The sequence below is a fragment of the Orycteropus afer genome, unplaced genomic scaffold, assembly GCF_000298275.1.
Source record: "Orycteropus afer afer isolate SDZICR_OR568_19922 unplaced genomic scaffold, OryAfe1.0 scaffold00420, whole genome shotgun sequence".
Lineage (NCBI taxonomy): Eukaryota > Metazoa > Chordata > Mammalia > Tubulidentata > Orycteropodidae > Orycteropus > Orycteropus afer.
The window spans coordinates 2,416,325-2,429,237 of NW_006922007.1; the positions used below are offsets into that span (position 1 = coordinate 2,416,325).

The 12,913-nt window shown below is 45.1% G+C and overlaps 1 protein-coding gene across 1 annotated transcript in view; it reads left to right on the forward strand.

Moving 5' to 3' along the window:
* The window catches only part of LOC103208281 (sodium/glucose cotransporter 1), an 88,781-nt gene that overhangs the window by 34,938 nt on the left and 40,930 nt on the right, over positions 1–12,913 (forward strand). Inside the window, 3 exon segments of the mRNA XM_007953967.1 lie at positions 604–708; positions 1,651–1,710; positions 3,055–3,159. Coding sequence (XP_007952158.1) covers positions 604–708; positions 1,651–1,710; positions 3,055–3,159 — 270 coding nt within the window.

Consider the following 12,913-nt stretch of genomic DNA (forward strand, 5'->3'; position numbering starts at 1 on the left):
AGTTAGGAGTCACTTGGCAATCACCAGCTCCACTCCCCCAAATGTGTAAGTCATGACATTAGTTATGCTAATTATGATGTCCAAGGATCACCATTATCTGTTTCCAAATTTTCCCATCACCCTTAACAGAAACCCAGAGGCTTCCTTTTACATAATTCCTTTCAACAAAGTTGTGCATATTTTCTGAGAGCCTATATTGGGCAAGGCCCCAAGCCAGGTGTGCTGGAGCACGTGAAGATGGATGGCATGGCCCTGCCCCTGAGCCTACAGCCTATGGAGGACTTGCAGAAGAGTCACAGTGGGCGGTGGGCTTCTCAAATTTCGCATCTTAGACTTCTTCACTGCTCAGCATTGGGCTGGGTGCACAGCAGGTTGACAAAGTGTTCACATATGATCAGATTCAGGGATAGTTCCACTGCCCCTCAAGGTCCCACCTCTGTCTTTGAACCAGTAACCCTGACAGACTCCAGCAGGGTTAAGTTCCCGCATATTTCTCCTTTTCTTTGTCCTTCTCTTGGCTGCCATGTCTCTCCTCTCTTCAATCCATCTGGTGTGTCCTGGTCAAGCACAGAATTCTCATTTGACTTTATCTTTGTGTTTCAGATTGGAGCCTCTCTGTTTGCTAGTAACATTGGAAGTGGCCACTTTGTGGGACTGGCAGGGACTGGAGCAGCCGCAGGCATCGCCATGGGAGGCTTCGAATGGAATGTGAGTAACATTTGGGCCACTGTGTCCTGGAACTGGAAGCAGACTTAGCAGTCACCCAGCTCAGCCTGTGCTCTGAGGAGCTCTGGAGAGTAGAGAACCCTTTGGGGCCACCTCAGGATGCAGGTGGAAGAGGGACACAGTTTCAGGAGCCCCAGAGTCCTGCTTTTCTTCCACTGGAGTAACATGAGAAAACCACTGATCTAGGTCAGCACTGGGGAAACAGAAACTTAGGGGTGAGTTGATGACAGTACATCTTCTCTTCTGCCTTACTATTGAAAATTCACTACCATCCAGCCATATTGGGAACTCTGGTGGCATAGTGCCTAAGACACTTGACTGCTAACCAGAAGGCTAGTGGTTTAAACCCACCAGCCACTCCTCGGAAGGAAGTTTGGGCAATCTACTTCCGTAGTGATACTGCCTCAGAAACCCAAGGAGGGGTCGCTATGAGTCAGGTCTGACTCGACAGCACATAACAACAACAACAACAAAGATTACAGCCCAGGAAGCCATATGGAGCAGTTGTACTCTATCACATGGGGGGTGGCTATGAGTACGAATTGACTTGAGGGCACACAACATAACATCATCATTTCTATTACTATTGTTAAAAGGTCTCTAAATGGGATTTTACAGGGAAGAGCCAGAAAAGTCAGTGTCCTCTCTAGGATCTGATGCTTGATTGGCAGTTGGCAGCCTTCTGGCTCCCTTCCACTGTTGCCCAGCTCCTGTTCCCAGAGGCCAATCTAACATCTCGGGCCTTCTCCAATATCTGATGGCCCTTAGGGAGTTGTCCTTAGAGCCTAAAAGAGAAAATGCTGGGTGATTATTCTGAGCATGTGAGAAAGTATGTGCTCCAGGTGGGTGGGAATGGGGGGGCTCAAGGCAGTAGGGATGGATAAGGTTCCTCCTGGTTTGACTCTACCTCTTTTTTGGTTTCAGGCACTGATTCTGGTGGTTGTGTTAGGCTGGGTGTTTGTCCCCATTTACATTAAGGCTGGGGTAAGTATCTGCCCTGTCATTCCATTTCCTGCTGGCAAATATGATATGTGAGCTTAAAGGCAGAGAAGACTGAGGGGTAATAATTGGCAGAGAGCCTGTGGCTTGACTTTTGTTCCCAAGGTGTAAAGTTCCTGCCTGCCCATGGGTGCACTACAAAGGTCCACTTGGCCTGGGTCTGATTGCTCTCTTCAGGCTCATGACACATCCCTCTTGGAAATCCCCTAAGTAAACTCCCTCTGTTCAGAGTGTACTCTGAAGTATTATGCACTATCACCTTGGATGTATACTTGCACAGTACTGCTATGCACTTGCCCTTGATATATAGCTTCTGTCTTTGCCCCTTCATTTATAAACACCACCGACCCTTGTTTGCTGAGCACATAGCTCGTACCTGACTACTGGTGCATGATTGGTCTCCTGACCATGTCTCTGTCTCATATTGTAAACGGGACAGCTTTAGTATCATCTGTTCTATGAGATGGAATGAGCACCTATTAGGTGTAAACTCATGCGTTAGGTGCTAAAAGCAACACTGGCCTGACTGTGCATCTTTGAGAGTGTTGGTGACACATATCTGGTCCAGGAAACAATAGGTTCAGGGTTGAGGGTACAAGATAAGAAGTATGGTTGGAATTTGCAGAAAGGGAGTAGGAGGACAGCTGGGGAGGCCTGTAGCCTCCATCCTTGGCACAGCCTGTCTGCAGAGAGGGGGAAGTGCACATCCAGCCTGGTACCTTGTTTGGTGTACTGGAAAGATGTCGGCACTGTTATGACTGTTATGATGTCTTATTTGCAGTAGGTGCTCTATATAGGAATATATACATGCATATACATATATATTATTTCCTCTTTATCTAGGGCAAGGATCTGCTTTCTTGGTTATGGCCGGTCATGTATTCATTTGAAAACATAACTGTTTCAATCTGAAAGTGCCACTGAAACCTGTCCACCATGGGTAACCCTGCAGGTGTCTGAAATACTGATAGCCTAGCTCTGGTAGCCTAGTGCCTAAGGCACTTGACTGCTAACCAGAAGGCTGGTGGTTCAAACCCACCAGCCACTCCTTGGAAGGAAGATGGGGCAATCTACTTCCATAGTGATACTGGCTCTGGGCACCTTCTATGTGTTGGGATGATACCAGCTACCCTTGCAGCGGCAGGGCATATGAGACAGATAAGCAAAAGGCTGGAGGACTGGGACCATCTGGTTACTTCTCTGGCCAACAAGGGTTTTGAATCCTTGATCACGTCTCTGTGTCTCTGACAGTGTGGATCCCACTGTGCTGCTTGCTCTGGACCCTCCGGTCACTCTGGCTGGCAGTGACTTCTCTTGCATCCCACGCAGGTGGTGACAATGCCAGAGTACCTCCGGAAGCGGTTTGGAGGCAAGCGGATCCAGGTCTACCTGTCCGTCCTCTCCCTGCTCCTCTACATTTTCACCAAGATCTCAGTGAGTCTGCTACCCTGGGGGCATGGCCCTGACTGTCTCAGAACCTGCTTGGTCTCCCTCCCCACCATGTGCTGGCTCACCCCGAGGCTGCTCTACATGTTTCTGTTAACTGGGCACCTTAGGCCTTCTTGCTCTTAGGGGAAAGTCCTATTTCACATGTCAAGGAGCCAACAACACATGAAACTCCTTATCCTCCACCTGGTGCAGCTGAAAACATAAACGGATTCAGGGAGGCTCAGTGAGAGCTGTCCTTAACAGAAGACTCATAGAGAGTTAGGGGTATCTAAGGGCTGACCCAACCTTAGAGGCAGCCATGGGCCTTTATGCCCTTCAGGGTCAGAACCTAACTCCATGTGTCATTTCTGTGTGCTTAACTATGGGCAGTCAGAGCCAACTCTTGAAGGGACCTTAGAGATTGTCTGGTGAGGTCCCACCCTCTTCTTTTATGGACAGGGAAATGGACTTCCTGAGGATGGAAAGTACTTACTCAGGATCCTGAATCAGGAGAAGATCCTAGACCTCTGCTTCCAATTTACTGTCTTTTTTACTGCACATGTCTCCTTGTATTCACTTGAAATCAGCTCCCTGGGCCTTCAGTCTCTGGTGCTTATGTTTGTGTGTCAACATGGCTAGGCCTGGTTGAGTGTCTGGGCAGCTGGTGGTAGTTATTCCCCATGATGAGACTGGCAATCATCTCCACGGTGGGATCTACTACAAGCAGCTGAGTAGTTGCCTTGGGGATGTGGTCTGCTTCCTGTATGTAAGGAGAAACCTTGGGAATAGTCTCTAGCCTATGGCACGCTTGGACCCTGCATATAGCCATGTTGTTGCTCAGCAGCCTGCTATGCTCTGCCTACCTTGGGACTTACAGTGGACTTAAGTTAACGGCCTGCCATGTGGTTTGGTAACATCAAGACTGTGCCTTTTTACTTGTCAACCTTGGGGCTTCTCAGCCTCAGCAGCCAGCAGCTGTCTGAGTGAAGAAATGCCTCTAGTTCCAGTGGGCTGGGAGCAGGAGGCAGAGCTGGATGCCAAGGTTGAGGGGCTTTCACCCAGTCCCTAGAGCCTGGCACTTTGAACTTGGACTTGAAGCCTCCAAACTAAGAGAATAAACTCCTGCTTGTTAAGACCATCCCATTTGTGATATATTCCTATCAGAGCAGCACTAGGGAACCAGAACAGTCCCTAACCTTCCTGGAGATTTTATTCTCTCTGAACCCAACCATTACTGTTAGTTGCCACTGAGTCAGTTTTGACTCATGGTGACCCTATGTGCCATAGAACAGAACATTGCCCAATACTGCACCATCAGTATGATTGTTGTATCTTTGAATCCATTAGTGTGGCCAATGTTTTGAGTGGCTTCTAGTCTAGGGGACAATGTTACATTGAGATACATAGGGTTTCCATTGGCTAATTTTTGGAAATAAATCACTAGGCCCTTCTTCCACAACAACTGTTTTAATCTGAAAGTTCTACTAAAACCTGTCCACCATGGGTAACCCTGCTGGTGTCTGAAATACGGATAGCCTAGCTCTGGTAGCGTAGTGCCTAGGCACTTGACTGCTAACCAGAAGGCTGGTGGTTCAAACCTGCCAGCCACTCCTTGGAAGGAAGGTTGGGCAACCTACTTCCATAGTGATACCACCTCGGAAACCCAAGTAGTTGGGTCTGACTCGACGGCAAATAACAACAAAAACAATAACTCCCAGCATCACCACAACATGCAAGTCACCACAGTAGGATGAACTGATGTTGACCGCTGCTCCTACCATTTAACCTGCTCGTTCTATCAGCCTGCAGCTGCGGGCTCCAACTGGCAGAGCTGAGATTTCCCAGGGATTGACTGGCTATTGGGGTGCATTTGAGAACTAGGTAGAGCTCTTGGCCGACCCACTGGAGCAAGTCTTGTACTCTTTTACTTCACTGTTTCTTCCTTGAAAGTGTTCAAGTCAATTTCCCTTGATGGTAGAAGCAAAACAAAAAGTCCTGGAAACTACTGATGTTCTGAGATATTCCTTTGACAGCCCAAAAGTCAATGGGAAGATAAAAATTTGCTTACAGATTTTGGTTGGCGTTTTTCTGTGTCCAAGATGATCGTGAGTCTGATAAAATTTAAAGCAATAATAAAAAAAAAAAAAAAAAAAAAAAAAAAAAAAAACTTTAAAAAAAAAAAAAAAATAAAAATAAAAAAAAAAAAAAAAAGGAAATGTGAATGATAAGGAATAAGAGAAAGAAAATAGAAACTTGGTAGGAAAATTACCTAAGAAAACTATCTTGGAAGAAGGTGGGGCTTTGGAAGAACTTGAACTCCTCATCTTCTGTCTTCACTAGCAGGTCACCTGTCTTACTGCTTATACTATGGAGCTCTGGTGGTGCAGTTTTTAAAGAATTTGGCTGCTAGCCATAGGTTGGCAGTTCAAACCCACTAGATGTTCTGCAGAAGAAAAATAAGGCAGTCTGCTTCTGTAAAGATTTACAGCCCTGGAAACCCTATGGGGCAGTTGTACTCTGTCCATTAAGGTTGCTATGAGTCAGAATCAACTCTATGGCAGTGGGTTTGGTTCTTGGTGGGCTCATGGCTAAGATGGAGATAATATTGCCTTTTTACCTGTATCTGGGTGGTGATGAGGATCAAGTGAATTTATTTGGAAGACATAAAATGTTGTTGGGATGTGTGGTATATGTTGATGATGAACATAGCTAATTGAAGACACTCAACATTCCTGGGTGAGAAGCTCCTTGGGTTGCAGTGGGGTAGGGAGAGAAGCTGATGTTTTCTGAGATCACAGAAGGAATGGATCCAGCTTTTTTTTTTTTCCTAGCCAGCAGTTATAAAGTGCTTGCTGCTCTATCTGAAGGGTTATCTCATTAGCTGTGGTTAGTTTTCCTTGTCCCCTCCATCCAGCACCAAAGTCCTTAATTGAGATGACCAATCTCAGCATCTTGCAAAGGATCTGCCCTGGCTGAGACCTGAGTTGAGTTGGATCTGAACTGAACCTTCTACCCCAGCTATGTTGGGTGCTGAAAAAAAAAAAAAAAATCCAGCTGGCTAGTGTTTTTCTTCTCCTGCTTACTGAAAGCTGAGATGGCACCAAGATTAAGTAACATTTGCAACTTTATATTATGGAAAATTTCAAACATACCAAAGGAGAGAGAGAGAGAATAGTATAAGATGTGCTCCAAGACCTCATATTTTATCACTCAGATTCAATAATTATCAATATTTTTCCATTCTAGGTTTGTCAATCCTCTCTCTCTCTCTCTCTTTTTGGCATTATTTTAAATCAAACCCCAGACATCATGTCATTGCTCTGTAAACTCTTCAGATTGTATCTCTAACTTTTAAAAAAACATAACCATTGTACTATCATCACTCCTAACAAAATTTACAATGATTTCTTATTTTAGGTGATTAAATATCTGATCCATATCCAAATTTTCCTAATTATCTCAGAAAGGTCTTATCACAGTTGGTTTGTGTGAATCAGGATCTAAACTAGGTTGAGGCATTTTATTGTTATTTCTTTAAAGGGAATATGTCTGTATAGATCTTCAGCCTACCACAATTGTTTTCTCTTTTTATGTCCTTATTTTTCATTCCTGAGCTACATGTTTACCTATTTATTTTATTGAGTTATTTATCTTTTTTGTTGTTGACTTGTAAGACTTTTTTTTATATATTCTGGACACTAGACCCTTATCAGATATCTGATTTGCAAATATTTTTTTCCTGTTCTATTGTCTTTTCACTTTCTTGATTGCACCCTTTGATGTATAAATGTTTTCAATTTTGATGAAGTCCAAATAGAAGTCTGGTTTTGATGAAGTTCAACAGAGTTTTCCTCTGTTGCTTGTGCATTTGGTGTCATTTCTAAGGATCCATTGCCAAATCCAAGGTCATGAGGATTTACATCTATATTTTCTTTTCAGCGTTTTATAGGTTTAACTCTTATACCAAACTGAACCCATTGCCATCGAGTCATTCTGACTCACAGTGACTCCCACTGGGTTTCCGAGACTGTAAATCTGTACAGAAGTAGATCGCCTCATCTTCCTCCTATGGACCAGGTGGTGGGTTTGAACTACTGACCTTCTGGCTAGCAGCCAAATGCCTTAATCCACTATGTCACCAGAGCTCCTTCTTAGCTCTTCTAGTTTAATAATATTATAGTTTAGGTCTTGAGTTAGTGTTGTGTATTGTGTGAGGTAGGGGTCTGATGTGTGAGGTAGGGGTCTGAATTAGTTCTTTTGCATGTGAATACCCAGATTCCTAGGACAGTGTGCCAAAACTATTCTTTCCTTACTGAATGGTCTTGCACAAATGTTTTTACGCAGCTCAGTGGAAATATGAACTTCTTGAGAAGACCAATAAGGCTTTGTTTTGGAGTTGAGACTGACACCCAGGAATGATGCCCTGTCCCTGCTCGGCATCCGGTCACTGCTACTACCCCTGACCTTTGTGCTGTCTTCACCAACCTGATGACTCCAGCTGCTTCATTTTCTCGTCCTCTTCTTCAGGGTCAGGTTTTCATTACAAAATAAAAACCCTGGGCTTTGTGGTCTGATGTCATTAGAGACCTTGGCTAGGAAGTCCTGGGAGGGGTGGAGAAAGCAGGGGTCTGGCTTCCTAAGGGAAGGAAGTAAGAGGAGAAAAGGGAGGCTGTGAAGATGAGGCACGAAGGAGCAAGAGGCTGGTTAAGGGTCCTGTCCTCAGTTGAGCTGTGAGATGGCACGTAAAGGCTTCCCTTGCTAGGAAGCAAGTCTTCTCTGAGTCCACAGTTCAAACAGGTGAAAGTCTGTTGACTGCAGTTGCCATGGAACAGGCACTCTTTGCCCTCAGAGCTGGGGTCGGGGCAGTTGTATAAAGGAACTGCGTACCCAGCCTCTCTCCCTGCCTTCCAAGGCCTTTTTTTTTCTAGGTTACTGATTAAACTGCTTTAAACTTGGGAGCCTACAGGTAGCCAAGGAGCTACCTCGCTCAGTTTGGTCTTGAGGGAGCCAATCCCCTCTAGAGCCACCTCTTTCTGAATTTTTCTTTTTAGTCACAGATTGTTGCTCCCTCTGTGTGGTTTCTGCTCAACGTTATATCTGCTTCACCTGCTGCCCAGGGCCAGTGATCCCTTAAATAAAGCATAAGGATGATAAAACCAGTAAACCAGTTGCCTTTGAGTTGACTCTGATTGATGGCGACCTCATAGATGTCAGAGTAGGACTCCATAGAGTTTTCAGTGGCTGAGTTTTTGGAAGTAGATCACCAGGCCTTTTTTCAGAGGCACCTCTGGGAAGATTCAGATCTCCAACCTTCCAGTTAGCAGCTGAGTGGATTAACCGTTTGTACCATTCAGGGACTCAAAGAAGGATTGTAGCTCGCCTTCGTTTAGTGTCAGGTCTTTCCCTAAGGGTTTTACTTGTATAATTTCCACTCCTCATAAGAGTACCATTTCACGGAAGGAAAAGCTGAGTCTCAGAGAGGTTAGGTAACTTGCTCAAGGTCACACAGCTAGTATATGACAAGGTCAGAATTGGAACCCAGGTCTCTCTAGCCCAAAGTTCTCAAAATTCTGCACTACACTTGGATGGGATGAAGATATAAGTTGGTAGAATGTGATAGATCATCTTGTCCTACTTTTGCACTTTACAGTTGAGGAAACTGAGGTCTAGACAGAGGAAGGGGATTCTGTGGGGTTAAACAATAGTAGAAGTAGGATAAGGAGCAGACTTCCTGATACTCAACCCAAATCTTTTGACGTTGTGCCCACTGCCTTCTAAATCTTTCATTCCTCCAAGACGGAGCAGGCTAACATTCAAATAGTGTAGTGCCTAACACACTTGACTGTTTACCAGAAGGCTGGTGGTTCAAACCTGGCAGTCACTCCTCAGAAGGAAGGTTGGGCAATCTACTTCCGCAGTGATACCACCTTGGAAATCCAAGGAGGGGTCGCTATGAGTCGGGTCCGACTCGATGGCACATATCAACAACAACAACAGAAAAAGATAAGACTGCTAGTAAATGAACTGCATCAATATAAATGAAGTCTAAGAGTACAACTGGAGAGCAATGTGAAGTGAGAGTAGCAGCTGCACGCTGGATGACTGAAGAGTGTGAAGGAAGGACATTTAGGCATAGGGAAGGGTGCAGACAGACGTTTTGTCTTTGCAAATTTGTCTAGTGTCTTAGTTATCTGTTGCTGCTATAACAGAAACATCACAAGTGGATGACTTTAACAAACAGAAATTTATTCTCTCACAGTTTAGGAGGCTAGGAGTCCGAATTTTGGGCACTAGCTCTAGGGAAAGGCTTTCTTTCTCTGTTGGCTCACAGTTTAGGAGGAAGATCCTTGTCTCCTTTCAGCATCTGTGGGCCTGGGGATCTTCATGTGTTTAAGCCTCAGTCTTCCCCTGGGTCTAGGAGATTCTCAGCACAGGGACCCCAGGTTTAAAGGATGCACTCCACTCTGGCTCTTCTTTCTTGGTGGTCCGTCTTTCTCTCCCCACATCCCTCTCCTTCTATCTTTTGTAAGATGAAAGGGGAGGCGGGCCATGCCCCAGGAAAACTCCCCTTACATCAGATCAGGACTGTGACCTGAATAAGGGTGTTGCATCCCACCCTAAGTCCCTTACAACTGATTGGCTGATCACATCAGATCACACCATGGGGGATCATTACATCATCTCAGAACTGCCAAACCGCTGAGAATCATGGCCCAGCCAAACTGATGTATATTTTTTGGGGACACAATTTAATTCATGACAGCTGGATTCAGGCCATAGAGCATGAAATCTTGAAAAGAATTACACTGATGTAGACTATACTTCAAAGAGTCTCTGGGCGGCACAAATGGTTAGGTGCTCAGCTCCTAACCTGAAGGCTACTTGTTTGAATCCACCCAGGGGTGCCTCAAGAGCATGTAACAACAACAACAACAGGGGTGCCTCAGAAGAAAGGCATGGTGACCTATTTCTGAAAAATCAACCACTGAGAACCCTAGGGAGGACATGTGGGATCCCCGTGAGTCAGAATCAACTTGACCTTCTAGGACCTCATATTAAAATACACATGAGTGCAGAGCTCATGGGCAAAAAGGATTAGTAACAAGCTAACATAATGAGGTATTTATATTGCACACTAACAAGGATTCATCTATTTTGATGTGTGTATTAGGGAGGGACGACATTACCAGTTTGTGATAGGTGAGAAGAGAGGAGGTGTAACCTTGCAAGTGGCCTTGTGGGTTTTAACTCACTGGATGGTCTCTCACAGCTGGTGATGGAAACTGCAATGGTTAACAGAAGCTGATCAGTAGCACCCCACTTCAAGTGCCATATCTTACATATGCCTCTGCTTGGGGAGGGGGTAGGGATCCAGCAGGTGTGTAATTGATTGAGGGAGAAAGCAGAGGCATTTCAGGTACAGGGCTCAGACATTGACCATGGCTGCCATCTTCTGTGGTGGTGGTGTTTTGGGTTCTGACACCCACACTTGACTGACCCTCATGATCTCAATTTTACCAGCTCCCCCCTGAGCACACTGCCTGAGGAGTATTCTGGTCTGTACAATTTCCTGTCCTCAGGTTCTTATTCAAATGTGCCCAATCACTTGAGATAAAGCCTCAGATTTTATGAATCACACGACTAGATGTTCCTGTTTGTATTTCCTAGGGATCTTATCACTTCCCTACTGCAATAAATTTTTATGACAACTCCGTTATCCAGCTTTTTTTTTTTGTTTGTTTTTTTAAAGAAACCTCACTGCTGTCCATTTTGGATCCTTAGGCAAAACAAGAGCTCTGTCTTTTGCTTAAGGTTTGAATGCTTATCAGTTGGGCTGTGTGCACTTTCCAAAAAGGAAAGAGAAATTTGAGTGATGGGATTTCTCCATCTCAAACCTCAGTACCATGCAGGGTTTGGTGGCTGCTCAGGTACATCCTGTTTAGGACCAGAATGGGTAGCAAACAAACACATATGAACTCACAGGACCTCGAAGTATCAGAGCTGGGATACTGCAACCTGCCCAAGGCTCACTATCATAAAAACAAGATTTCTGTTAGCCCCATAAGTCTTTGTAGACTCCATTACTGTACAGTTGTGTGTTACTTATTGTGATTGATGACCGCAAGGTAAACATTAATGAGGATATCAGAGTCTACTATGGCCTGTTGTCAGAAAGCATTAAAAACTAACTACTGTGGAAAATAAACCAACCCAGGGCAACAGCAGCCTTGGAATCTTTTTGATAACTTATTTATACTTACGAGCTAATCTGCAAAATTAAAAGTGTGTACACTTAACAGCGTTCCACTGCAATTGACAAACAGGGTCCTTTCGTTTAGATGACTTTATGGTGATAATATAGAAGCATGGAGGTGGTACACCATACAAATATGCATCACATTTCCAGGTGGCACAGTGTCAGAGTCCAGAAGGAGTGGTCGTCTCACCAGTAGCTAGGCCAATACACAGCAGGGAGATTTTTCCTTGTCTTTCAGCCACTCTAGTGGGCAGGAGGGAACGGGCTCAGGACCTGTAACAGGACCTGTGACAGAATGCTTTTCTCAGCTGCAGGGCTTTCCCACTTCCTGCCACTGAGACACCCAAGCCCCTGAAGGCATCCTTGCCTACTTTGACTGTTGACAAGTGGAGAGTGGAACTGTTTGGTCTAAGTTCACTCAGGCCTGTAGAGGCAGGTCTGGGGCTAACCCCCAGGTCTTCTGATCAGCAGCCCTGGGCAGGGCTGTGGTGGTAGCAGTGGTGGTAGGGAGACTCTTACTAAGTCACCATGTCTTCCTCCATCTCCTGGCTTTGCCTCTCCTTCTCCAACAGATAAGAAATGACATTAAATTCTCTAGAGTACCTGGGTAGTACAAATGGTTAACGTGTTCAGCTGCTAACTAGAAGGTTGGAGGTTCAAGTCCATTCCAGAAATGCCTTGGAAGAAAGGTGCCTACTTCCTAAAATCTAATTCCAAAAACTCAGCCACTGGAAACCCCGGGGAGCACGGTTCGACTCTGATGCGCAGGGATGGCCGTGAGTGGGAATTGACTCTACAGGCTAAGGTTTTATCAGATTGCCTGAGGCTTGAACTGCAGGGGAGGGCTGAGAGGAGATGCGTTAAGGCACTAGATCTTCAGAACGGCCCATCTTGCTGAAGGTGCGGTTGATGGGGTTGGTGGTTGAGATGGAGAAGTGGGTCAGTGCTTACCTGTTAGCACATAAACATGGGGTTGATATTAGACAAACTTTCTGCCAACCAAGAGGCAGGGAATAGAAAGAAGGTGTAACAGTACTGAGACCAGCCCTGCTGGCCCGTTCCCAGGCTGACTGGGTGGCCCTCCCTCTGCATGGCCTGAAAGCCATTGGGTTTTGATTTGAAAGCACAAAATTCTCAACCATCATTCCTTTCTTTCTTTCTTTCTTTTTTTTTTTTTAAAAAAAGCTTTTTCTTGTGATTAGGGTGAAATTTTACAAAGTAGATTCGTCTTACATTCAGCAGTTCATGCACATTTTGTTTTGTGGCACTGGTTATTTCCTACAGTGTAAAAGCTCCCCTCCCACTTCCTCCCTGTGGTTACCCTTTTCCTGTGTCCTTCTCCCTATGCATTCCTGACTCCCTACATTTTTCCCTGCGCAAATGTTACCCTTCTGATCTCCCATCATGGATTGTTCTAAGGAGTGCATTTCCCTGGTGTAGGGGTTCAGCTGCTCCTAGTCCTGTCTATTGTTTGGCTGAGAATTCAGTTCCAGGACCAAAGGG